Genomic DNA, 27,618 nt, shown 5'->3' with positions numbered 1-27,618 from the left:
ATTAAGTTTTTGTGGGTGTAGTGCAAGTTTAAAGCTTGAAATTTTTCCAGTCTTCTCTTCTGGATAGGTTGGAAGGAAACCGAGATTAATTAAATTAATTCTTAAAACCTCGGTTAGTATAAGAAAAAAACCCAACACAACAGCAACTGATAGACCTTATCTTTTGCTAGGCTTTATTTTTTTTCTGAGTTCATTAATATTTTTGTTCTAATGAATAAGAATCCAGTACGTCTGAATTAACAGAACTGAATAAAATGCTTCATTCACAGTTGAGACCTAAGAAAGAATTTAGCCATTCGAGAAATACATTACTGCAGATTAATAAAGGGATGTAAAACTTGGAAAAAGCATCAAGCAGTTTCATTTGTAAAGCAACAAAGGTATTTTGGCCGTTCACAATTTCCTTACCAGTTTCTCTACAGTCCTTTTGGTTTGTAAATGATTGCCTACCTGTTCCCCTGCTAATAATGCACTGACACGACTGCTCTGCAGAGCTGTATCTAACTGCTGCCTCTGGCTGCTCTTTGAGACTCCCCCCTGCTGAGGGTGCCTACAGAACATCTCTCTTTAGTGTAAGTGATTAGATGATGAGCTCTGACTGCTCCAGTCGGGTTTCCCCCTTAGTTGAGACCATGCGTAGACAGCTTTGGGTCTAAAATGGACTTCCTGAAATTCTGAGCCCAACAGCAAAGATTGTAAGAGAGTCCTGGTCTGACCTTTCCTGTAGTGATTACTGCTAGATTGCTACCTAAAATACATATCCTTAAGGTTTTCTTTTGAGCGGTAGAATGAAAAGACCTCTTTGAATTACGCTTTTGAAAAATTAATGCGGACAATTCATAATCACCGCAGGACTCTCTGGGGCCTGTGTCCTGCTGAGATAATGCTGCCTGCTGAGTCACTGAAGGAGACGCTTGTCCTTTGTACTTCTTCACAATTCACTGGAGACATAGTATTCTTCCTCCCCCTGCAGCATCCTGTGGCTCTGGGTTTATATTCCTTCTGTTGTGGCTATCATAATTAATTTTTCATTCTTCTTAAAGTGAATAATCCAGTAAATCACTTGCACCTCAAACTTTAAACTCTCCTCTTAAAATGACAAGCATATATTTTTAATGGGCTATTCTTTGGAAGTTTAGTGGGGCAACTTGTGGGGTATTAGCTGGTGTAGGCTAAGTGGATTTCTATCTGCTGCATCTGTATGCTTTTAGTGGGATTTGTGGAATTTGGCCCACTTATCCCTGTTCCTTACAGGAAGAACTATGTTAAGCCTATTGTGAAATAAATAACAATAATAATAGTAACGTAAAAATGTACTAAGGGTAGTGTCAGTATTGCTTTTTTGCTCTTTGACAAAGTGCTTATTTCCTCTGAACCATTTTTTAGTGAGACAGGATAACAGGATACATACAAACATACCAAGAACTTACTTTTAATCATTTGAAAAATAAAAGTTTTGTTGTTGCTTTTTATTCATGTGCTTTAAATTGTGTTTGTGTGAAAGACACAAGGCGGTGAGTATTGCAACACTTTTAGCCATAAAAATGGCAGTGCTAAATCAGCATAACATCAAAAGAGAGGGTTTGCAACACTTATTTTTGAAACTAAAACTGATGTTTTAGAAGTTTTGCGTCTCATTCTTACAGTTAGTGATAGCCTAGAGGGAATGATTTTGATATTATGACTTACACAAAATAGCACTAAGCGATCTCATGTAGTCATCAGCTCCTTGCTGAGATAAAATCAGTGTAGCAATAGACAGGAGCAGTGCTCACAAACTATTAACTCAGTAGTACACTTGCATACAGATCTGTCGACTAGAAATACTCTGAAATTAATGTGTACTGATTGAATTTTGGAGTGTTAAGGCTTAGAAATCTAAATTAATTTCCTTAATCTTGACAAAAATTGTCAAAATACCAGTGTTGATGTGTTCGTGTTACAACTTGTTACTGAATCTCAGGGAGGCAGCATAGAGCTGTATTGACGGGTTTTCAGTCTTTAGTTACTTACTTAGACTGTAATAAAGTTAGAACAGTGATACAGTGTTGAGAGGAAATTAAGAAATGTAAAAATAATTCTGTATTCCTCTTCTTAGGCATCTCAAAACCCCCTAAATTCCATGTGGTATATGGAGGTTGGTTGCATCTAAGTTCTTGTGTTAATGCTTGGAGCATTGTGCTGTGCCTAAACCCTGATGAAAAAAATAGAATCCAACACTAAACTTACTCATAGCTGCTGCATAACTTTTTGTGCTCATTGAATAAGTAATTGATAATTTTGCTTTGGCTTAATGGCTGGAACATGCTTACTAAATGTAAACTTGTTATTTTTGCTTTCCTTTTTTTTTTTTTTTTTTGCACTTACTGTAGCATGCAATATTTGTGCTCTGGGTGGCCCTGTTATGAGTAACTTGCCTTTCTCCCTTAGCAGCCATTAGCAAATGCAAGTACTTTGTAGTAATATATATAAGGGAACTTTAAAGAGATGTGCAACTTAACGAAACTTTGATGTGCAGGTGAGAGAACTTCGAGCAAGAGCAAAGGCTTACAGACAGCGAATAGAGGGAACACACTTCTCCCGATACCATCTCAACCAGATCCTGTCTGATAATAACAGTCTCTGGGATGTGTCCTCAAGTTCCAGTTCAGAAGAAGGCATCAGCAATGACATTAGAGCACTAGATCTTGCTGGGTAAGACAGGCATTCCTGCATGTTATTCTGCAGCTCTGAAACAGAGCAAAATGCTGAATATTGGCTTAGCATAGCTTTAAGATCTTTGATGTTTGACTATAAATTCTCTGGAACAGATGTAGGCATTTACCATTTCACAGATGTATCAGTTGATTTGTTCTCTGATTTAAAATGAAGCATGGTCAAATCTTCTGAAAGAAGAGAAATGCTTCTCCGTTATCGTTATCCACAAATGTATATTTAGTGTGACAACCTTAATTTCATCAAGTATGGGAGAATTTATCACTGAGTCATACTGAAGTAATATTCCTCTTTGCATTGGAATGATGTGAAATGTATTCTGCCTGCTTGGAATTCATCCATGTTCTTTTCAGGATTAATTAGTAACCCAGTGGTTGAGTCTTAGACACTGCTTACTTCTGAGATGAAGATTTAGGATCTGGCATGGTGTGCATCCATTTTTTCCTTTCTTAGAGTGCCATCAGAATTGGCAGATATTTAATATTTGCTAGGAAAATTCAGAAATAGTGTTTTAGTGAAATGCACAGACATATTCAAATGAAGAGGGAAGAAAAGTCATTTGTGTCTTTGCTGGGATCTGATGTTTGAAAACAAAATCTTGGATGCTTCTGTGTATGCTCCACTTAGATTGCTGCTTCTGTGGTGTGGGGAGATCCATGCATTTGTATGACTGTCTCTGTTGTAAGGGCTGAGGGATGACTCATAAAACTGTATTTATTACAATGATGTCAAATATGGGGTGGTAATTTGGGGGATTTGTTAGCTTATTTTTTTTTTCTGTGAGATACAGACCCTCTTACTGATCTTATTTCTGTGCACTGCGTTGATTTCTGTGAGCAACTGAGAGTTTAAGACTTTGAAAAGTTGTGCCAAGAAAGTAGTTTTCTAAACTGCTTGGCTTTCAAAATTGTGCCATCAGACAGTTCCTACACACGGAATTAGTTATTTTTTGAGCACTTCCGATAATCCAAATTGTTGTTTTATATTTCAAAATACAGAGCTAATTTTGCAGTCCATTTCTGGAAATAGCAGTTCAAGAAGAGTTTTTACAGAACCTAGTTTGAAAATGGGTTGTGCTTAAACATCAGTTAAAGTTTCAATGGGAGTTTAATCATACATCATGTTAACTGTACCACTTAATATCTGAGCTGTACTTTTGATGAAGGACTGAAGCTAATGAATATGCTCTATATAGGCACATGTAAGGTTGGACTCGATGATAGAATCATAGAATATCCTAAGTTGGAAGGGACCCTTAAGGATCATCAAGTCCAACTCTTGACACCGCACAGGTCTACCCAAGTTCAGACCATGTGACTAAGTGCACAGTCCAATCTCTTCTTAAATTCAGTCAGGCTCGGTGCAGTGACCACTTCCCTGGGGAGCCTGTTCCAGTGTGCAACCACTCTCTCTGTGAAGAACCCTTTCCTGATGTCCAGCCTAAACTTCCCCTGCCTCAGCTTAACCCCGTTCCCGCGGGTCCTGTCGCTGGTGTTAATGGAGAAAAGGTCTCCTGCCTCTCGACACCCCCTTACGAGGAAGTTGTAGACTGCGATGAGGTCTCCCCTCAGCCTCCTCTTCTCCAGGCTGAACAGGCCCAGTGCCCTCAGCCGTTCCTCGTACGTCTTCCCCTCCAGGCCTTTCACCATCTTCGTAGCCCTCCTCTGGACACTCTCCAACAGTGTCATGTCCTTTTTATACTGTGGTGCCCAGAACTGCACACAGTACTCGAGGTGAGGCCGCACCAGCGCAGAGTAGAGCGGGACAATCACCTCCCTCGACCTACTAGCGATGCCGTGCTTGATGCACCCCAGGACACGGTTGGCCCTCCTGGCTGCCAGGGCACACTGCTGGCTCATATTCAACTTGTTGTCTACCACGACCCCCAGATCCCTCTCTTCTAGGCTGCTCTCCAGCGTCTCATCGCCCAGTCTGTACGTGCAGCCAGGGTTTCCCCGTCCCAGGTGCAGGACCCGGCACTTGCTCTTATTGAACTTCATGTGGTTGGCGATCGCCCAGCTCTCCAACCTATCCAGATCCCTCTGCAAGGCCTTTCCACCCTCATTCGAGTCCACAACTCCTCCAAGTTTGGTGTCATCAGCAAACTTGCTCAAAATGCCTTCTATTCCTACATCCAGATCGTTTATAAAAATATTGAAAAGTACCGGCCCTAAAATGGAGCCTTGAGGGACCCCACTGGTGACCGCCCGCCAGCCTGACGCAGCCCCATTCACCATAACCCTTTGGGCCCTGCCCGTTAGCCAATTGCTCACCCATCGTATGATGTTTTTATTTAGCTGTATGCTGGACATTTTGTCCAGTAGGATCCTATGGGAAACCGTGTCAAAAGCCTTGCTGAAGTCCAAAAAAATCACATCAGCTGGTTTCCCTTGGTCTACCATACGGGTGATCTTATCATAAAAGGAAATCAGGTTAGTTAGGCAGGACCTACCCTTCACAAACCCATGCTGGCTGGGACCAATGACTGCTTTGTCCCCCAGGTGCGCCTCAATACGTTCGAGAACCATCTTCTCCATGATTTTACCAGGCACTGACGTGAGACTGACAGGCCTGTAATTGCTAGGGTCTTCTTTCTGACCCTTCTTGAAAATCGGCACAACATTTGCCAGCTTCCAGTCTACCGGGACCTCTCCAGACTCCCAGGATCGTTGAAAAATAATTGAGAGAGGTTCCGCGATGACGTCCGCCAGCTCCTTCAGCACCCGGGGATGAATCCCATCCGGACCCATGGACTTGTAGGGATCCAGGTGGAGTAGCAGATCCCGCACACGTTCAGGGTCGGTTGGGAGTTTGTCATCCCCACCGTCCCGGTCCTCCAGCTCGGGGCACCCTGGGTCCCGAAGCCCATCATCGGCATTGAAGACAGAGGCAAAGAAGGCGTTAAGCGTCTCTGCTTTGCCTATGTCATCGTCTGTGAGAAGACCTTCCCTGTCAAGGAGCGGCCCTATGTATTCTTTAGTTCTTCTTTTTCCATTCACATATCTAAAAAAACCCTTTTTATTTTCTTTCACAGACACAGCCAGCTTCAACTCTAGGTGTGCTTTAGCCACACGAATTTTCTTCCTACAGACACGAGCAGCATCCCTGTATTCTTTCCATGTCACCTGGCCCTCCTTCCAGTAGCGAAACACTCTCTGTTTCCGCCTAATCTCCATAAGAATGTTCCTGGTCAGCCACGACGGCCTCCTGCCCCGCCTGCCTGACTTGCGATATTTAGGAATTGCCTGATCTTGTGCTTCTAGGAGGCATCGCTTAAAGAGTGACCAGCACTGGTGGACATCAAGGCCTTCAAGAGCAGCTTCCCAGGGGACCTTGCTGACTATCTTGGGGACTTGCTTGACTGATCTTGAGGTCTCTTCCAACCTAGAAATTCTGTGATTCTGTGATTCTGTGTGATTCTGTGATGTATTTCATGCAAATTGCTGGTAAGAGATGCTGCTTTCTTTGTTGCCTAGTGTTGCTGAAAAAGAGACTGCACCAAGGCCAAAAATGCTGCAGGAGCCTAACGCCAGAGAAGAGTCACACGAGAATGGCCCTGAGAAAAAAGACATGTCAAATGCTTCAACTGTTCCAGTGAAAAGGCGTTTAGTTTGGGGTGAGCAAGAAGCTACTGAGGAAAAGGAGAATCAGCAATCAACAGAAGAGGAAGAAAAAGAAAATGAAAAAGCTGCAGTTGTGGTGCAGAATTTAGAAGAAAACAATAAGGAAACCAATGAAGATAACAAAGTTGAAGGGTAAAACTGAACATGTTTGTCATATATTTAATTTTTTTCTCTAACATCTCAGAAATTGTATGTTAACTAGTTTTTGTTCTTATAAGAGTATAATTTAGTGTGTCTACTTTTGTTTTTTAATTGTACAACAAGGAGTAAGAAATTTCAAGACATTGAGCTGGTTGATAGAAGAATACTGGCTTTCTAGCTTGTCAGGCTGAAGCTGTAATATCAATAGAAGCATGACAAACTGTAATGCATTTTTCCAAAAACTTTAAAATTTGTGGTATAGGCCTATCAGAACAGGCTGTTCATTGCACAGCAGCAAAGTATAGTGAAAATTAAAGCTCACAATTTGCTTCAGGTTGATAGTATAGGATTGATAAGATTCAAAAGACAGAATCCATGCTAATCTTGTTAAGTGCCTGTTTTCTGAATAAAACTCATGGAAAAAGGTAGAGTACTTGGGAGAAAAAAAAATTACTAGCATCCAGTAATCACTAGTGATTATGTTACTGAGCCCAGGTGGGAAAAAAGTGTGGGGATATTCAGAACCATGTGAATTGTACAGTGCATAGTACTGTGTTTGGCAGTTGAAAGATCCATGTTAAATCTACTTACAGAAGTCTCTGTCCTTTTACTGTGCAACTTTTGCAGACATTTTTGGTAGAACAGTATTTTAGTTTGGTATATATTTAAAGCTGAATAACTCTGGCCCTTGTTACCGTACTACCTAAGCATTTTGTATTTCCTCTTGTGTGTCACCCCACAAATATAAGGTAAGGAAATGGAATGATCTCCTTTGGGGATTATATCCTGTATGCAAAACCAGGCAAGGAAAGGTTGAGATGCTAGACCCAGATAGAAATGAAACACAGGCCTCAACATTCAAAACTGTCACCTGAAAACTTTAAGTTTCTAAGATTGTAGAGATGATGCAGTTCATTGATGTTTCTTGGATTGACATTGAAGATTCTCTGTCATCTTGAAATGTGGTTGTGCGCGCTGAGATCTGCTCTAGGTGTGGCCATGCAGCTTAACATCTGCATGCTATCCAAGCCTGCTTGAGAGCTAGAAACGAGGCACTCCTTGCCTAGAGGTCCTCAGAGCGTGTCTAGCATGCACTGGTAGGATCAGGTTCCTCACACAGTGTGGGCATGCTGCCACCCTATTTTGCGATGCATCTGGAGGAAGAAGACAGAAGTGGTAGTGCTGATTTATATAATTACCTGGGGGCTGGAGTGGTTGCATAAATGTGGGATACTTGGTTTCGGTTCCACCACATTGACTGAAAAGAGACAAACCCACATTCCCACCTCCGAGGTGACTATTGGCAACGTCAGGTTCAAAGTTACGCTGGGCGAGGTTCCAGCCCTCAGGTTGAGTCTGTGCTACTGTGCTGCAAAGCATTCAAGGTTTATTGGGACAGAGGGAGTCTGAATTTGTAGCTTCAAACTGTTTATGTATTTTATCCAGTTACGTTACCAAAAAAAAAATTACAGAAACCGAGACTTAGGGGCTGGAGTTCAGGATTTGCTGTTGCAAACAGGTGTTGTAGCTACCGGCTGTTGGTATTTTATGGCCCTCGCTGACTTACCTTCATTGTAGGGATGTGTTAGAAATCAAAAGTTTGAATGCAAGATGCCTGAGTCCTTAGCTAACCTTGTAATCATTTCTCATTTTTGCAGTGAGAATGCCTTACTGCTGAATTCTGCAGCTGTGTCAGATTCTTCTTCTGTATCCTCAGAGCCAGGCGGCAGACTTCCTACTCCAAAGCTGAGAGCACTTGGTAGAGCACAGAGGACTCATCACGATCTCACTACCCCTGCTGTTGGTAAAAAGACTTTTAAATGCAAAAATGTATTTCAAGAACTAAAGAAAAAAAAAAAGACATGTATGAATTCAGTAAGTTTTTTTTTTTTATGGTAATAATTTATTTTTCATTTTCTCCACTACAATAGGAGGTGCAGTTCTAGTGTCTCCTCCTAAACTCAGGTCTTCATCTTCACAGCCGAGAGTGCGAGGTTTAGGAACAGACCTTTCTTCAGCTAAGCAAAGTATAAGAGAAGCTACAAAAAGAAGGTCCTTCCGGGTGAGTAAGGAAGGGAACTTAGCATTTTGCATTTCAGCAAAATGCTTTTAAAGTAATTTGAGTACTTTACTCGATAATTCTTTTTCTTGTGTGATATTTTATCCTAAAGTTATCAGCATCTGTGACTAAAAGGGATGATATCTGAATAAATATGTATTTTTTTATCAAGTAAAAGAGAGAGATTAGATGAGCTCCTTTTTGGCTTTTTCTGCTAAATGTATGTTTTTTAAAACAAAAACACAAGTTTCCATAAGAAGCCCTTGATTTTTTTCCTATTAAAAACATTTGTTGTATGCATGAGGGTCTGTACTTGAAGGCTGGTGTGAGTATACTTAAAACAGTATGTATGAGCTACTTTTTTTTGTTGTTGCTTTTCTCCCTCCCCACCCTCCATCTTCTGTTTTAGCCTGATGTGGAAATGAAAGCTGTTTCACTCCTTACCTCTCCACCTGCTGGGCTGGGAACTCTCGATCCTCTGCCGCTTAGGCAGGATCAGTGGCCTCCTAACAGTGTTTCTGATAAGCAAGTTTCTCATAACTCAGCACATGAAGAGCATTCCTCTGTACCTCCTCTGCTGAAGTCAGCCAGAAGCTGCCCTGTGTCTTGTTGGAGTCCCTCTCCCCGTATTCAGGGAACTCTCAAGGATCCTGAATTCCAGCATAATGGTGGGTTTTGCTTATTAACTGGCCGTGTTAGTGTCAGGGGATGGAAATGGTTACCTTGCAGTATTCTGGCCTTAATGGCCATAAAGAATGTGGTGTTTGTAAATGGAAGCTTTTCTACTGTGTCTTGCTGAGAGGGTGTGCACAGCTGCCTACCTTGGTTTCAGATTCCACCAACATCATTGTGTTCTAGTGGTCCGTTGTCTAATTTTTCTATGTTAATTTCAATAAGTACTTACTCATTATGAGAATAATTTGGTTTAGCATGAACAGTTGTTATGTTTAATCTTTAGGCCACAACTGGTATGTATATGTGGAGTGATGTGTAACTGGACCTCTAAAACATGGTATTTTGCAGTAGTTGTGGATTTCTGAGAAATAAGCTCCTTAAATAGTTTTGCAGAACATGGAAACAAACAAATAATAATAATAATAAAATAATGAAAAAACATAAAAGATTTATTGGATATTGAGAAAAAACACTGAAATTGGTTTTTTGTTTGTTTGTTTTGTTTTTTGTTTTAATTCCCTGTGAAAATTTTTCTTTGAGGAGAAATTTGTGCTGGAGCATTTCAAGAGATTTTTGACAACTGTTGAGGGCACTGAGGGCATAAATCTGATAATGAGGAATCCTTCACCCCTTAGTCAAAATAAAGTTTATGTATTAAGTTATGTAGAATTGGTGCTGTGTTCTAGCTCAGCATCAGCTTAGGGTAAAGGAGTCTCATGGAGTTCTTGGCATGTTTAGTTTGAAAGACTGGTGTTGATGGAAATAATGCAACATTTTAAAGTGTTGTACAATTAAATATTATGCTTTGTCTCTTTTGAAATGATTCCAAAATGTGCTTTGACTTTTTTCTCTTAGGAAACATTGGGAATCCAAAACTGAGATCTTTCCAGTTACCCCTTCAGGAAAGAAACTATAATGATGAAGGTATTTCTCATCACAAAATATTCCTGTATATCATATGTGTGTTATCTATATTAATTTTTTATTTTTGCAGTCACTTGGGAGGTCTCTGAATACAGTAACTAATACTGGTTTATGTGTTTGCATGAATAACTACACCACTATTTGTTTTATCAAAAGAGATTAAAAACGTTCACCCCGGTAATGTGAAGTAGGAATATGAAGGAATATTCCAGAATAAATAAACCATTAAATGCAGCTGAAAATTAACCAGCCCATTGTGGTTCAATATGTTTAATACAGCTTACTCAACTCCATACCTAAAATCATTTCCTCCCCACAAATTTTTTTAAGCCTTTGTGTTGGTAGCAACAGAAGCAAACTGCAAAATGATCACAGCTCAGGTTGCAGCTTCAGTAATTATGGATGCAACTTAGAAGGTACCACGTATCTTCAGATAAAGATTTTGCTTGAGTGTTCACCACCAGATACGTAGCACAAAATGTTTCCTCTGACTTTAATTTTCAAACCTGCTCCTCTGCTACGTGTGTTAGGGAGCAGAGGCATCCTGTTATTCTGATTTCTGTTTTGGCTTTTTCTTCCATTTACTGTAAATTTACTCGGGGGGAGCAGCCAGTGCGTGCATGGGCCACCAGTGTGTCTTCTTGGCCCTTTTGTGGGCAGCCACAAAAAAAAACTCTTCTGGTCGTGTGAGTCAACCAAAGGCACTGTAGCCTCATTAGGTTTGGGCTGATACACATCATTTCTTAGCTTGACGTATAGGGTTGACCTTGGTGTGGTGCTGTGCAACTTGCAATCCCTTGTGTTTGGTTCAGATTAGAGTATGGGCAGCGTGAGGTTGTATCTGACAGCGGTTTATTTATAGATATACCCCAGAATAACCAAAGCCCTTTCTGGTACCCCTTATGCTTCTTGGCTCCTTGGTTTTAACCAAGGTTCAGACTGATTCTCTATTTCACTCATTGCAGTTGGCTGGAAAATGTGTGGGCTGTGCAGATGGCTCAGCCAAGCATCTGTGTATCTACGTAAACCATGCAAAATCCTATAGTACTCTGCAGCTTCCCACAAGCTTGCAGCTCTCAGATGAAGTGCAGTAATTGCTGTTTCTTTTTCTTTCTTTTTACTATGAGCTGAATGATGGTGTATGAGCTTTCAGAAACAGGTGCAATGTGTCAGCTCACAGATATTTCGTTAGTCCATAGTTGTTCATTTGCATACAAAACTGGGACTTACTCCAAGGACACGTCTGATTACACAAGTGTAGTTAGCAGCTTTCTCATACATGGGAATACAGTTGTTATGCGCAGCGTGTGAGTCTGTTGTGAGCTGTTTGGATCACTGCATTTCAGGGATGTAGAAATGCTGCTGAATAGTTGATTGAAACACTGACAAAGTACAGGTTGTGTAGAACGTAGATGCAGAATCTTTGTTGTTTTGGTGGTAGGGGGCCTGGAAAGCAGTGACATATATACGTATTTTTAATCCATTGCAGAAGAATGGGTGTAATTTTTCATAGAAAGCATCTTGACAGGGCTGTAGCAATGTGTTAATAATGATGTTGCAGAAGTAAAACGTTGTGCTTCACTAGAGAAGCAGCATCCAGGCTGTTTAATTTTCAAAGTTCTGTTGGGTGTGAAGTGGATCCTGTATTCAAAAAGAAGACTTTTCAGAAGTACATTTATAAAGCATGCTTGTTGCTGTTGTGTTAAACTTCCTGTTTTGTTCAGAAGATACATTTCTTTTAACAGCTTGTGGCACGCTAACTGCTTGTGGCACAAAAGAGCTCTTTTGGCAGCATAGGTTGTGATATTTTAGTTGTGGCATTCAAAGGTTGTCCTGTTTGCTTGAAGTGGTTTGCTTTCATGAATGTTTTTGTTGGAGTCTAGTCTCTACAGAGGAGCAATTTCTGAGGTCCCTGACAGGAGAGTAAATGTAAAGACGACTTGGAGAATCGGGCAGTACTTTCAAAATTCCCCAGGTGACAGTGGGGATCTCATTCTTGAGTTTAGGTGCTGGGCATGTAGCTCTCTTAAGCTTTACATGATCTCATAGTAGCTTTCTAGTGAAATTCTTCTCCTGTGTGTAAGTTACCAAGTAATAGAATCAAAGTATATTGTGATACTATTTTATTACCTACCGTTATAGAGGGTATAAAAATACCTGTACTTCCCAAGTCTGCCATGAATGTGACTGTGTTTTAAGTGCGTATTTAATCTTTGTGTTTATTTTTTCCCTTGTTGCTTTCCCCAACAGATGACAGGCTGTCTCAGATTTCTGCTCGCTCGGCAGCATCTAGCTCACTTGCATCTCAGATACTGGAACGAGCTCAGAAGAGGAAGGAGGACTTCTGGGGCAAGACATAGGCTCTCCCACCTGTTTTATAGAAACTGTAAAAATATTTATTTTTATAGGTTATAGTGTAAATTTTTAAAAATGATGATTGTAGGTGCCATGTAGCATCCTTTCACTTGTCACTACTATGGCTCAACTTTAGGACTTGCCATCCCAATTTAAAATTTTGACATTTAAACCAGTGTTGAAAATATAGGTCCTTCATATTTGAGAATTATGTTACATAGCCATGTTTTTTTTGTTCTTTGTTTTGTTTTTAATAGCACCTCTTGAAAACCAGACAATTACTATACCCAGTAACCTGTGTGTTACTTTTCAGGGTATTCTGCTGCAGTCTGGCAGTATGATGTGGGACAGTATTCAGGGGGAGCAATATCATTCACCAAACGTCTCAGTTGCTTGATTTTAACCAGGTATTTTAAAGGCAACTGTGGTGTATTTGATTCTGTTACTGTATGAAGTGTGAGTGCAACACAGCACTATCGCAAAACTTGTTGCTTTTGCTACTTAATACTTTTAGCCTGTTACCAAAAAGCTCTTATTACTTCTTAGGGAAGCTAAGACGGAACATACAAGAGTTTCAGAAAAGGGCATTAAGCTTCAGGGTTTGTTGATTGCCCACAGTTTTTTGGCCAGGATGACTGTTAAAGATCAATGTGTACAGTTCTGCAGCTTGTCAGATGTAGCAAAATGTTTTGTGGGCAAGACCCATATTTAATGTTAATGTCAACTTACCTAGAAAAAGCAACCTTAGCCACTTTAAACAATGGTCTTTCCCAGCCCCTCTTCAACCTCAGGTACTTTGGGGTAGTTGATATCTTAGAATAAAAGAAGAATGTTTTCTTGACTTTGACATTTTAATTACCTCTTTCTAGTTGCCTGTTTATGGGAGACTTGACTACTGTTACGGTTGTCACAGCAAAAAATATTCGTGATTTATGCTGACAGCCTGATTTCTCTTTGCAACTGATGCAAACAAATTAACATGAAATAGAAGAAGTAGATGGCTAGCAGCCAACTCTTACAGTGGTTTGTTTCTTCTCACGCGGCTTCAAGTTTTAATAATATTTAATTTGGAAATTTTGTACTAGAACAGTTTGAATTTTGTACACATTTGTATGCATTCTGATTTTGTACGCAATTACGTCTGTGTAATACTTAAAATAAAAAAGGTCAAGTTGGCTTTGTTTCTATTCAAATTATGCCAGATAAACTGGTAGAGTCTATTATGTTGACACTTCTTTGTTTATTAGAACAGCTGTTCAGCTGGAACATCGATGGACTTTTGAAAGACAAGACCTCAGAACAAGTATTTAGAAAGAATAACTTAGTAAAGCTATGCGCATATGTTGATATTTGGAGTCCTGAGCAGATGGGTGCTACGCAAGCTGAAAGGCTGCAGTGCCCAAGAGGATAGTCACCAACAAATGAGGTGTTGATACACAAAATGAACGGTATCCAGCACTGATCATGATGGAAACCAGTGTCCACTTCCAGAATTTCTGCATTGCAGTAACTTCCTACCAGCAGAGTTTGAAACAAATCAAGGCATTTTATTTTGTCTCAAAGACTTCTGGACTTATTCTTTGGGATACACCTAATACTGAAGTTGTAATTGGTCAGAAAGTTTCTAATGAAGAAGATTCCCTATTTTTGTGTGAAACATATTTTATGAAAACTGACAGCTTTCCTGTAAAATAATAGTTTTACAGTGGGAGACTTAATGGCTAAAGCTGGAAATCTTTTTGTTAAGATGGAAACATTGCTGCGATATGTTGTGGCAGGGTTAATTTGGTTGTCTTCTGTCCATGTTCTTCATATTGTTTAATGCTTGTCATAGCCAAGAGCTCTCATCTTCCAATACTTCCCTATGGTAAACCAACACGAGTTTTATGAGCTGTGTCCTCTTCTTAAAAAACTTATTTTTTACTTTTCTAGAGTTGCCTGGGATTTCTGGTTATCTGGCAGCTCAATCAGTTTTTGTGCAGGCCTGATTTTAAGGCCTGGAAGTAAAAAAAAAAATAAAAAAAATGTTTTAATAACATATATATCAGTTTTTCTTCAAGTACTGCACTGTGAGTCTGGTGTTTTCTGGCAGGGAGACAACAGAAGTGGTAGAGGAGGGAGATGATTTTGTTGCACAAGGGTACAGACCAGTTTAGAGATGAAAATGGAAACCCCTGGCATGCCATACTTCATCGTGATATTTCCCATGTGAACACCTTAGCTTTTGTCTGAAATGTTCTAATTGAAGTTACTTTGGGACAGAAATAGGTGAAATGTAGATAAAATACCCTTTTTGCACTAGCATAAGTGCAAAGCTTCTGAAGGATGTTCTTCTGCAGTCTTTGAGGCAGACACAATTTTTTGGGCCTGCTTTCTGCTATTGTTGTTTATCTAGTTCTTCAAGATTTTTTTTTTTAATTTTGTTTTTCTGACTCAGTCCAGCTTTCAAACATGTTTCCTGTTGTGTTTTCCAGTAATCTGAACATGGAAAAAGTTCAAAAGTGCACCCTTTATTAATAATCACAAATGCGTGCTGTACAGTGACTGTGTATTGTTTTCAGTCAAGGAAATCTTAAAAACCTTGAAGTGGGGAGACAAAAAAGTTAAACAAGGAGGAAGTCAGGTGCCAGTAGGAGATGCATCTGTAAGGAAGAAACAGCTTTGGGAGTTTGTCAAGGACAAGATTTACAAAACCAGCACAATAGTTGGTTGAATTGCAGATCTTCCAGTACTGGGTGAATCTCACTGCTGTGGGTTCACAGCTCTCAACCACCTGTCAGTCAGTCTCTCCTCACAGACCACTGCCACTGGGGAAAAGCCCTTCCCATACCTCACACTTCTACTGAATCTTCTCTGCTTTGCATATAAAAAGTTGCTGGACTAGGGACTGGAGCAAAGCTGTGTTCACTATTCCCCAAGCTGTGCTTGCTTCTAGCGTCCTCCTCCTCCTGGCTGAATTGCTCACAGTGGCTTGACTTCAGTGGGAGGGATGAAACATCTTTATAAGTGCTTAGGCAATTTCTCCAGGAAAGTTTGGATACCCCCCTGAGAATGAAGAGAGTTTTGAGGATTTACATCATGCTTACAGTAGCAGCAAGGTAGTATTTAGGCATCATTTTATGTCACCGGGCTTTTGTTTCTTTCCAGTGTCTCAACTTTCAGTGCCTTTCATGGTGCATCAGCCTTAAAATGCTGAGCTTATCCCTGAAACCCTGGACTGAACAGTTTGGGAAGGATCAGTTAGGGCTTTACAGCTATGGAGAAAAGGGTTTTGAGAAAATTTCGGGTTGCGGGTAATTCCATCCAATAAAAGTCCTGCTAAAATGCAGTGATTTTGCAGTAATATTTAGATATTACTTTAAAATTTTAATGCCTGTGTGAAGTATATGAATGTCATTAACCTTCCAAATGTGAGCAGTCAGTTTCTTTAGCCACCAGTGCTAGATTACATTTAATGACAAGTAATTGGTAGACAAGAAGGAATGTTTATGTCTGGATTAAGTCCTAAGGCTGCCCAGTGCTCTTCCAGTGATGCCTAAGTCACTGTGGGTGTGCTGTTACATAGGGATTCTCAGCCTTTTTTGATTAATAGACCCATGTGTTGCTCATGTGGATCCCTGTGTAGTGATTAACAGCCTCCTGAAAACAGATGTGCTTTCACTGATGTCTTACAGGTAGTCTGAATTTGCCCTGGACCTAAGGGTCACAGGCTGAAACCAGTCTGTGTTACAGAAGGGTGAAGGGACGGGAAGTTACCAGTCACCACATCTATCCTTCACTCCAATTCTTCATGTTACCAAGATGTTTCCTTCATCTGATTCTCGGCATCATTGCTGACAGCACTGGGAAATTCATTTTTCTTCCTCTGCTATCTGTAATAGTCGCCCAGCAATTTTGTATTATTTGAAGAGGGGCAGGAAGCACAGTTTCTTTGAAAAACTTCGCGTGCTTTTATTTGCATAATGCCATGCTGCTTCATTACAGCTGCCTGTTCCTGCAAGGCTGGGCTGGCAGCTGGTGCTGTGGTGGCAGAGCAGTTGTCACCGGGTGGTAAATTTCGTCTGCAAAGAGCCCGGTTACCATCTGATGCAAGTGGAAGTTCTGCTATGCACTAGTTGACTGATTTACAGCAGAGCCTGTAACAAAATAGTTCCATTACCCAGACACACACAAATGAGAGATAATGAAAACTTCTCATTAGTACTTAAATTGTTCTAATAAAAACAAAACAAAACAACAAAACTAATTTCATTTGAAGCCACCTAAATTACACTCCCAATTCCTGCAGTTACCCAAACCTCCGCAGACCTGTGTCTCCTGAAGTGTTTGGAGCTACAGTTAACTCCCTGGGGTGCTGCCAGGTCTTTGGTGCAGATTCATCTGGCTTTGAAAACTGGTAGGAAAGTGATGCTGGTAAGCAATGATTGCAGCAGAAGCTGTAAAGAGGGCAGTGGGTGGTAGCTAACCCCAAAACCCCAATTTCCTACATATCCAAGTTCTGTTTTCCTTTTTGTTCTGAGTTTGCTGGTATGATGAAGGGACACCTGGAGTGCCATGTGAACAATGTAAAGGAGTTGCCTAAATACTCGGATATTGACTACAGCTCGTCTGTAGTATATGTGATATAGGAAGAGCCCCAAGAAACCCCAAGGGACGGTGCTCAGTGGTCCTTCAGTGTCCTGTCGGTGTGGAGGACCGAGAACAGCACAAGGTTCACCTGGAGGCTGGAAGCCCTTTGGGAAGCCAAATAACACCTGATAGTGTTGGAAGTTTATTTACCTTTTGTAGGATCAGATTAGTTCATTCATGGCGCTGGAACAAAGGCACAAGAACAAAAGCACTCCTTTGCTGGTATGAGCTTCCCCTTGGCCGTACAGTCATGGCAGTAAATGCAGAATGCAGGCAGTTCTTTGGATGGAGGGAAAAAGGACGGCTGAAGTTTCTTACTCCCCATTGCCTTCAGAGGTTTCGATCAAGTTTTCTAGTAAAGCACGTGAGTTTGTAAATGTGACTAATCTATGTTCATGCTAGTTTGCCTTTCCTGAAGTAACTGAGGTCGTAACCTGTGCAGGTTTTTTGAGTGGGCCTCAAAGCTTTTACTTTTACTCTACTTCTAACTGTGTTTAAGTCTGATACCTACACATGGTGTGTGTGTGTGTGTTTATAAACACGTTTTTTGCTCAGGGTGGCTTTGTTTAACACTGTCATGTCCTGGGGTGTCTCCATGTCCTGGGGTGACTTCAAGTTGAACAGTAGTGGCTGACAGGATCCAGGAAGCACATGCTTCTAGGATTACCCTTCCCAGGTCCCTTTCTAGCCAGTAAATTGACACACACACACGCACACAGAGGCATTGGTGATGCTCCTTGTTCTGGGGCATTGTGTGCCCAGCTCTCATCCCCAAGGCCTGTAATGAGGACTTGGTGGGAACACGCAGAAGCTCAGTGTCCTCCTGGGCTGAGGTGTTCCCAGAGGAGTGCTCTCGTGAAGAGCGTGCTCTTTGTGCTTCCAGCGGGAAGCTGGCTCCAGCCTGCTTACGTATTTCAGCTTACACGACATGTGGCTAAAAACAGATAACCCAGGAAAACAGCATCCTAATTGCTAGGCTGTAGTTACTTTGTTTGGCCTCCCTTTGGCCCCATAAATCTCACGCTCTTGACAATAGCCCTACTCCAACAGGAAACTTGCTGACTAAGATACTCCCTTGGGAGATGGGCAGTAGTGTAACTGTTGGAGGTCGGAGAAGGGCTGGAGTGGGGAATGATGACTTCCTAGAGACCGATGCTAACTGGAAGACTACTGCCAGCACCACGGGGACTGTCACCTCCTTCTCCAGCAGCCCCGTCACACAGAATGACCCAGCAGCCTGGGGCTCGCCATCAGGAGATGCTGCTGAACTCAGGCCCTCAGTGGGTGGGATCTGGGTAGAAGTACTCTACCTTAAACAATGTTGCTCCCCTTAGAACAATTCTATTACTGATGGTGCTGTGGATTTGTTACGTGGTAAAACTGATTGTACTTGGTAAATTAAAGTGCGTGATGCTGAGGCTATTTCTTAACCCAAGTAAGCATATACCGCTGAATTTTGGGTTATAAACCAGCTCGCGAAATGGTGTTCCCAGTTAGAGTGGTTTGCTTCGAGATGCACTATGTCAGTAATTCCACTTTGCCATGCCACTGAGTCACTGCTGTGCAAGCACACCACATTAACAGGAAGCACAGAAGTTTCACTTCACCTGATCTGACTATTTGCAAGACACAGTTGGATATATGTAGGTCACTAAATAAAGTGACAGAGTCGCATAATAGGTGCTTGATTTTACGCTCCAAATTAGGAGAACTAGCTGTATGGTGGAGAGGCAAATAGAGGTTTTTCTGGTGGCACGAAGCTGTGTACCCTGGTATGGTCTAAATTCTCTTTTCTCCCGTCCACGTGAGCTACATGATGGCTCTGATCGGCAAGTCCGACTAAAACTTATCTTTATGTTTCACCCATGTCAGCAGCAGTTGTGCAGAGGCAGGGCCACCGTGCTAACATCTGGTGCACTTCCACTGACTGTTAATTTTTGGTTTTGTATTAATCACTGATTCCTCCTGACACTGCAATAGAAGTTACCGCATCAGTGGTCCCGGGGCAGCAGTAGTAATATCAGTAGCAGCTGCATGTTGTCGTCCCACGTTGTCTCTGGGGACTCTCTTGGAACTCCACTACATCAGTGTTTCTGAGGTGAAAATAAAGCTGTTTACACCAAGAACGCAACTGAAGCTTGGGACTACAACAAACTACTAGTTCCCACCCATGTAGACTTTTCATGATATGAAATACTGATTTTATGATGTTTATAATGTAGCATCTTTTATTTAATAGACCCAGAAATTATGTAACAGAACCCAACAGAGGTCAGAAAAAAATGGTTTTGATGGGATAGCAGATATATAAGCAAAAGTGTTACTGTCAGAGGAAATATGGTACTTACCCTGTAACAAAAGTGTTACTGTCAGGGGAGGTAGGTGAATCTAACATCCTCCACTAAAAGCCTGAGTCAGCAGTGTCGGCACCGAGGTCTCGCACTTGTTTGTGCTGAGGTCTTTTCTGAATTCATTTAACGGTCTCAGGCTAAGCAATTTTAATAAAATAATCCTCCTTCCAACAAATTCTCAGTGTTTTACACATCATTAAACCTATCATGAACGAGGCAAGAATGTAAAGGTCAAATGCTATATGTACTCTCCTAGTCTTTGTGTTAATACCGTTTCTTCCATAGAAAACAAATCCCTTCTGCCATTGCTAACGATCATGCCCAGAAATGTGTTAGGATATCTTCATAATGAATAGCTGAATGAGAAGCTTATTTTCAAGTTCTGTAAAGAAGAATCAATTTCCATTACTGATGTTTTCATTGCTGGGCAGAGGGCTGACTGAAATAAGACTCCTGTGGAGCTTGATCACTTAAAAAGAGGTGATCCTTCCCCTCTTCTCGGCACTGCTGAGGTTGCACCTGCAGTGCTGGGTCCAGTTCTGGGCCCCCCAGTACAAGAGAGACCTGGGCATACTGGTGAGGGTCTAATGCAGGGTCACCAAGATGGTGAGGGCCTGGAGCACCTCCCTGTGAGGAGAGGCTGAGAGCTGGGCCTGCTCAGCCCGGAGAAGAGGAGGCTCAGGGGGGATCTTGTCAATGTCTAAGAACACACAAAGGGAAGGTGCAAGGAATATGGAGCCAGGCTCTTTCCAGTGCTGCCCAGTGCTGGGAAAAGAGGCAAAGGGTACAAACTGGAGCAGAGGAGGTTCCCTCTGAACACCAGGAGCACTTCTGTGCTGTGCGGGTGCCTGAGCATGGCCCAGGCTGCTCACAGAGGCTGTGGAGTCTCCTCCTTGGGGATCTTCAAAAACCCACCTGGTTGTTGTCCTGGACAGCTTGCTCTGGGTGTCCCTGCTTTGGGCCCTGCCAGCCGCAGCCATCCTAGGACTCTGTGATCTGTCTGGAACATTTTTAATATCCGCTTTAATCTTTTCAAGCATGAAAGTCTAGGAAAGAAACGTAGTGTAGAGGAACTGAGATAAAATGCAATGAATTGCGCAGTCACAAATGAGCTAATAGACATTCTAAAATATTTATTTTAATAAAATAAAATTGTTATTCAAAATTAATTAAAAAAATAATAATGGAGCAAAGTCAAGGGCATTAGAAAGCTGGTAATGTCTCCAGATGGATTGCCTGTTCAGTTTTAAGTGCTATGTTATCTCTGGTCCATTTGTACAGATATTTAAGAGAATTCCATTTGTCAGGTGAAAGACCCCAGAGGACAATACACAGACTCTTTCTTACACTTGTCTACTCCTGACAATGTTTCAAGACCAGTGCTTGATCCTGAGGATGTTTCTAATAAAGCAATATAATCCCAGCTAACTGAAAATGTATTAAAGCTGAAGAAAATTCCTGCATGCCAGTGTGCTAGTAACACACAGCGGATGAGCACTGAAGTACAGTACTGGTTATTCACCTGTGGCCTCATTCAAAGAAGGAAGTGTTTGTGGCTTTTGAGGCAGACGTGATGCAGAGTTCCAGACCTCCTCAAAAAATCCTCTGTGATCAATATGGGTCAAGAAGTCATTGTCGAGAATATTCAACCACTATGGTTTCTTAATGAAGTAGGGAAACTCCATGCAATTACACTTCAAAAGTTTATCGATAAAGTCAGCAATAGGATAGATGTTTAACTCTCGGGGCATCACTGTGGAGAAAAGGTGATCTGTGAAAAATCTCAAAAATAATTTTTGAAGTAATTACACTTAAAAAGCAATGCAGGGGCTACTTTATAAAAGTTCAGAGATCTTTGTAAGAATTAATTGAAATAGAACCAGAGCGGGTATGTTTTCTCATAATATTTTTTAAAACAGTACTAGTAGCCTCAGGAACATAAATAGCATTAAACCTACAAAAACTCACACAATTAAAAATTAAAATTGATTTTTGAACTTTGTTTGTTTGAGTACCCCTTCCCTGCTTTCCCCAAGCTCAAAGAGTTCAGGGCATTTATTTATCTATTTTCAGAGAGAACACTTTAAAAATAAAAGCTTATGACTATAGCGTATCATGAGACGACAGTAGTTCAGGCCCTTGGGAAATACTCATTACCATATTACTTGCTAGAATACTTGGCAATGTTAACATGGGAAGAAAGCTGGACGTGTATCTCCTGTGTAGGGTGCAATGAGCTAGTCAGTGATAGCAGTGACCGGTCGCATCCTTGTTCAGTGCAGTGTCAGAACAGAAATAGCAGACCATGGGAAAGGAGGGCATAGCCCCATTTCCAAAGATTTTCTCTTGACAAGCAACAGGGAATAACTACAACCATGCCCGTGGCTATACTAGCTCAGGGGTACATCAAGAACCATCAGTCACCTGATGAAAGGTGATTAGGAAACAGACAAGAGTTTTGTTATAACTCACAAAAACAAAAGGTGAATTAATGCAAAGGTGTTAGAAATGTCATGAAAAGGTAATTTGTGAAGTATGAATTAATGAACTTACAATGGTCATTTAAGTGCCTGGAAAATAAAGGTGAATATCAGAGGCAGGGAGGTAAATTAAACAAACGAAACAAGCTCTTTTGAAAGCCTCAGGAGAAAGACATCTTGGCACAGCCAGTGATGTATGACTGAGAGAGGACTTAAAGCATAGGAGAGAGAAAGAAAGACTTACATAGTCTAACAATTTATGAAAATAGGTATGTCCCAGTCTATGATTTACACTACTCGAGAAGCCAGATAGAAGAGAACCTATAATCATTGCATAAAAGAAGGCAGAAGAAAGATTCAGCATTTAATTCCTCATCCCTCTGCCTGGTGTTATTTAGTTATCCACCAGGGCAGGAAGCTTGGGAACAGTGGGCTCCTCACAGCAGTTTGAACAGACACGAGTGCCGCAGCACTTGCATGCGCAAGTCACAAACTGTTTCCATGAGCTCTGAACCACAAGAAGAGGTCAGGCAAAACTGCATTCTCCTCTGATGAGAGTGAGTGACCAAAGGGATGGTGGGGTGGGATCCAGAAGGTCAGGAGGACAGGGATTCTGGAGCAGGGCTCCTGCTCCCTTCAGGAAAGGTCTAAATGCCTGTTCACAGCTTTGTTTCGGTCTTAGTACATCTGGTCTGCTGGATGAGCTGGTGGAAAAGTAAGAGAAACCAAATTTAGAAACAGACTGTGGTTGTCAGACTATGTAACACCCAGAGAGGAGTTCATGGGAGCGCACTTCAGAGGAGGTCAATCCTTTGAAACAGCCTCTCTGTCTATATTTCTCCTGGTTTGGTCACAAATGCATGTCTTTTGGCTAAGTATAGCTCATCCTCATGTCTTCTCACTGACCTGCTCCCCAACTGGACCTATTAGCCTGGCAAATGAAAAATTCACAGAAAAGAGTTTATAAACATGTTCTTGAATAGCCTTTTGGTACATCTGGGGCAGGAACTGGGTCATCAGCACCCTGGGTCCAGGCTTGCTCTCTCTTTCTTCTGCCCACTGCAGTCAGGATGCTGTTGAAGGCCAGACATGGGAATGGGTGGGATATCTTTGTGAGGCATGGAAAGGGACACGGTGATGATGGCTCCGCTGGGACCAGCTCCAGAGTGAGGGGGTGCAGCTTCAAGGGCACAGGGTTGTGCAGAGCCAAGCTGAGAGGTAACGGAGGGTGACTGAGGCATAGAGAGGGGAAGGATGTGGATACATTAGAGGAAGCTAAAGTGTAAACCTGGTGCCAGCTGGCCTTAAACTGCTTCTGTTTAGGAGGTATAAGAAAAGAGATGGGCATTTCAGCTCAGAGGGTAATAGTGACTATAGGTAAGGGCCAAATTCTTCCCACCTCATTTTGCCCTTCCCTGGGGATTTTTTTTCTCCATCTTGTAACTCTAAGTTGCTCCAGCAAGTAATCCTCCTGCTCTACCTTTCTGCACATAATAAGGCAAGCTATGCTTGTCCCAAGGGCCTCGGTCATGAGGGGTGAAGGTCAGCCCTAGGGTCACCCCTCTTTGCTCTCAGATGCAGAGCTGGAGCTTTGGCTTGCTGGGTCCAATTTCTCGTATTTGTCACCTTCATGCCCTGTGGGTGTTAGGCAACCAGGAGCTTGCATTTGTACCAGTTCTGCATCCTCATGTATTGTGATCTCAGCTGGGTTGCAAGTTGCTCTCTAAGAAGAGTACAGTTTCCCTCTAGCACCCTGCGTAATATTTCAGGCTCAAGGTGCAGCACTGCACCTTTACATCAGCAGAACAGGATGAGGAACATGGAAATCACCTGGACAAATAAGTTCATGACCATGGCTCTCATCATCACCCCTGGTTACAGCCTGGAACACAGATCTCTTTTTTTTTTTTTTTAAATGGGAATCTGGGAGATAAGGGATATGAGAAATACAGTGTTGGTCCCAGAGTTTCTGATCTCTCAGAGGGAATTATGCAGTGATGGGCAGACAGCTGGTGACTCCACTGGGGTGCAGCATGGGAAGCATGTTTGCAGGATGAGAACCACAGGTGGTCAGTTGGTCAGTCTTTTGGGTCAGGAGCAGATTGACCATTTGTATACCCTCATCAGCTCCAGTGGGGCACGGGTCCTTTACAACAGAAGATGAACAGAAATAAATATAGATGATATTACCTGCCATCAAATTGCCAATATAATTAGTGTGGTGCAATCAGGACAGAAGGCACACACTCACACGTTTCTCAAATGTTTTTATGTGAAAAGGATTCAGGATTCTTGCCCCAGTAAAACCCCCTGTTTTGTCCCTGCATTAAATGTTGCTTTGCTTTATAAGAACCTAAGGACTACAATGGCCTTGAAGTTGTATTTGTGGGTTTTATAGTGGTTAGGTAGTTCTCAGAAGAGGATACTGGAAAGTAAGAGACTTGCTGATGTCATTTTTAATTCACCACCAATACCCAAAAAAAAGCTGAGAGAGATGTTGATGGCCCTATATAAGGTGCACCTCACCTCCTTCAGAGCACATCTAGAATCACAGCAAAGGTAAGACTAGCAGCCTTTGTGCCTGTCCTGTTCTGCCCTTGCCTATTCTCCCTGATGCTAACATTACTCTCTCTCATCAGTGCTGACCTCTGTAACTGCAGCCTGCTGGGACGGACGACTTTGGATTGTGAACCATGGCCTCCCTGCAGACCTTGACCAAGAGCTTCTCAGTATGGGTCTTCTTCTGCTGCTGTTGCTGTCTCCCTCTTCTTCTCACCAGCCCTCTGCCTCCAAAAGGGGCAGGGGTGGGTTCTACCAGCCACCAAACCTGCAGGCTCAGGAAGACCAACTTTCAGCAGCACTACATCAGGAATCGCACCTACACCTTGGCTAAAATGGTACAGTAACCCATCTGCCCTTCATGGCAGGATACGGGGACCTTCTCCTCTGCCAGTTCCCCAGCTTCTAGCCTTCAGCGATTCTCTCTCTTTCTCATGCCTTTCCATAGAGCAACGCATACTCTTGCAGTGAGGTGGTTCTTGACATGTGGAGTAGGTCTGTTGCCCGCTGGTGTTGTGGTCAGGGGAAGATGCTGCCTCTCCTGCAGCCCTGGTGCAGCTCAGCTCCTCTGGAGTGGTTGCTGTGACAATTGTGAGGCATGAGCTTACATTTCTCTTGTTCCCCAGCCCATTCAGAGCTGGGTCTGTTTGGGATTCCAGACTTGGCCAGGCAGCTCCTGGGGTTCTCTGCTTGGATGGGTTTTTGGCTTGCCCTTGCCATGTGTGGGTCCCCCTGTTGTACACCATTGAGAGCTGAAGCACTGTGGGCCACGCTGAGGATGGCCACCCACAGTATCTGCTTTAGTCATTGTAACCACTGTGACATCTAATGTTTAAGAGAGGGACATGAATTCAGATTTCTGCTTATTTATTTTCCAATAACCTTGATTCTTAGACAGTTAAGGGGAGAAACAGCCACAATGTCTGAGCTTATCTACCCTGAACAAGCTATCTATAGTGTCCCATTCCTTGTGTCACCTGGACTGTTATTGATAAAAACTTAGGGTTTACTGTCAACTTATAGGTAAGGCTCCCACCCTCACGTGACTTTTCCTTTTTTCTGTCAGGCCAGGGCCTCAGACCAGGACACTGACAACAGGCTCATTGGGCAGCAGCTCTACATCAACATCAAGGTAAGTCCTACACCGGGAGGATGATTTGGCATCCTTCTGCAGCACTCTTTGACCTCTCACCGTGATTTAACATGACCTTCTACTTGTGTGCATAGGAAAACAACCGCTGTTACATGATGAAGAGAATTGTGGAGATTATAGTGAAAGACGTCCTTCTCACCGAGGCCAGGGAGAAGTACCCATACACTGAGGAGGTGGCGCAGTTCCTGGCATCCCTGACCTCGGAGCTGAGCAGATGTGTAAGTTGTGTGGGGCTTCTTTCCCTTTGCTGACTCATGAATCTCATCACTGCTCCTGAATCTCAGAAAGCTGCACAAACAGCGGCGAAAGACAGTGATATGAAAGGAAACCTCAGATTTAAGATACCAAACTGGAGGTTGATAGGAAGGCATGAAAAAAAAGTAGAAAAAGCAGCAGCATATTGTCACATACAGATGACAATGTCACCTCTGAATTTTAATTTTAATTTTATTTTATTTTTATTATTTTTAATAGAAATTCTCAGGAAACAGAGAGCACATTGAAAAGAACCTGGAAGAGATGAAGAGCAAAATGAAACAGGTACATGTTTTCCCAACATTTAAGTAGAACGGTTCAAAACCCCAATTATTTAGCTGAATTAAGGCTGACCTAGTTATGAAACAAGCTCTGGAGTTTATTTAAGATGTGAAGTTTGCAGGGGCATAAAAGAAGGGATTAATGATGTTTCTACTTCCAGCCCTCCTTCATTGGTGCTATTAACTCTCTGTGTTATAGTAATTTAAAATTGTCCCTCAGAAGTCAGGCTGCAGATCATTGTGTATCCTAGACTGGATTTGAAAGAGCTAATTTATATCTTATGGTATAATGTCTTTAATAGAACTGCTTGTGAGAACAAGGAGAGTAAGTTCCCAAGTCAATTTCTGTGACAAGCTTAATTTAAATTTTAGAAATGGTAAGATGCTAAAACTTGTATTCTGCTCTTTTCTAGTTGGGAGAGAATGGAAAGAATAAAGCCATTGGAGAACTGGATTTACTGTTTGACTACGTAGAAAATGCTTGTACTGATGCCCCAAAGAAGGGAGGGAATAAGAAGAAAAACTGAAAAAATATCAGATCAGTCTTGAAGAGATGTCTCCAAAAAACTCATGCTATTATTCAAATTGATTAACTACTGAGGAAAAAAGTCACATCTGTAGATGCAGTATATGTTTTTTTAACCTGTACTGAGAATAGCCAACTAATTAGGCAGAGACAGGGTGCATACTGCTGTCTTCTTTGCAAATGAAAACTCCAGAACAGTGTGGCTACATTTCAACACAGCACACGAGTTATTTTCAAAGGCATGCTCCTACTCTGCTCATCTGCATCGGAATAAGGCAACTGTTTCTGTATTTAATAGGCTGAGATTTGACACCTGTGTCAGCTTTGGTCAAGGTAGGCAGTGCTCTGTGGCCAGGAAGTTTTGAGTCTTTTATTGGAAATCTCTCTTGTGTATGTTGCCCTCTTCTGACCCTTACCTGAAATGTTGGTATTTTGGACATTCAGAAATTATTTTTTTCACTTGTATTTAATAGTAACTTATTTTAAGGTAATAATTATACATACTTTTATTTATATAAATTGAAACATAGCCAAGAAAATGTATTTATGAAGCTGTACTAGAGGCTTTTACATGAACTATGAAATTAAAACAGCTGTGTAATATTTATATGCAGATGTATTGTTTTATAAATGCCTATTCAGTAATTTATTATAATAAATATTTTGAGTCATCAAATATTGCTATTTTATAAAGCTTTTCTCTTTTACTCAAATGCAAGGGAGGTGACACATGCCATGCATGCAGGGCTGCTGGGCCAGTGGCTATATCCTTGAATCCAGAAAGGATGCAAGCTTAGGAAAGCATGGGGAAATGCTTCTTCACCCTAATGCTGAAAATTCCACTTGTCACAGGCTGGGGCTTAGTGGAGAGCACGTGGATCAGCCTTTCTTG

The 27,618-nt window shown here is 41.8% G+C and overlaps 2 protein-coding genes across 5 annotated transcripts in view; both read left to right on the top strand.

Moving 5' to 3' along the window:
* MDM1 (Mdm1 nuclear protein) overlaps positions 1–13,668 on the top strand; it is a 38,168-nt gene extending 24,500 nt beyond the window's left edge. For 3 of the 4 annotated variants that reach the window (XM_072034687.1, XM_027456034.3, XM_027456031.3), the window contains exons 8-15: positions 2,099–2,137; positions 2,519–2,694; positions 6,192–6,470; positions 8,138–8,283; positions 8,411–8,541; positions 8,948–9,206; positions 10,069–10,137; positions 12,388–13,668. In XM_072034687.1, coding sequence (XP_071890788.1) covers positions 2,099–2,137; positions 2,519–2,694; positions 6,192–6,470; positions 8,138–8,283; positions 8,411–8,541; positions 8,948–9,206; positions 10,069–10,137; positions 12,388–12,497 — 1,209 coding nt within the window. In that variant the 3' untranslated portion in view covers positions 12,498–13,668. The remainder of the gene's footprint in view (positions 1–2,098; positions 2,138–2,518; positions 2,695–6,191; positions 6,471–8,137; positions 8,284–8,410; positions 8,542–8,947; positions 9,207–10,068; positions 10,138–12,387) is intronic. The other variant, XM_027456042.3, reaches the window with a different exon arrangement.
* A 10,863-nt stretch (positions 13,669–24,531) lies between these two features.
* Positions 24,532–27,374, top strand: IL22 (interleukin 22). The gene is made up of 5 exons (XM_038167538.2): positions 24,532–24,849; positions 25,578–25,643; positions 25,739–25,882; positions 26,139–26,204; positions 26,614–27,374. Exons 1-5 carry the CDS (start codon positions 24,646–24,648, stop codon positions 26,725–26,727), a joined length of 594 nt encoding a protein of 197 aa, XP_038023466.1. The 5' UTR covers positions 24,532–24,645; the 3' UTR covers positions 26,728–27,374.
* Positions 27,375–27,618: the final 244 nt, after the last annotated feature.

The sequence above is a fragment of the Anas platyrhynchos genome, chromosome 1 (assembly GCF_047663525.1).
Source record: "Anas platyrhynchos isolate ZD024472 breed Pekin duck chromosome 1, IASCAAS_PekinDuck_T2T, whole genome shotgun sequence".
In the NCBI taxonomy this organism is placed as follows: domain Eukaryota; kingdom Metazoa; phylum Chordata; class Aves; order Anseriformes; family Anatidae; genus Anas; species Anas platyrhynchos.
This window is presented reverse-complemented; position numbering and strand designations above follow the sequence as displayed.

Coding starts and splice junctions, on each gene's coding strand:
- IL22 (XM_038167538.2), top strand. CDS start 24,646: ATGGCCTCCCTGCAGACCTTGACCAAGAGCTTCTCAGTATGGGTCTTC. Junction 25,644..25,738: donor AGCTCTACATCAACATCAAG/GTAAGTCCTACA, acceptor TTGTGTGCATAG/GAAAACAACCGCTGTTACAT. Junction 26,205..26,613: donor TGAAGAGCAAAATGAAACAG/GTACATGTTTTC, acceptor GCTCTTTTCTAG/TTGGGAGAGAATGGAAAGAA.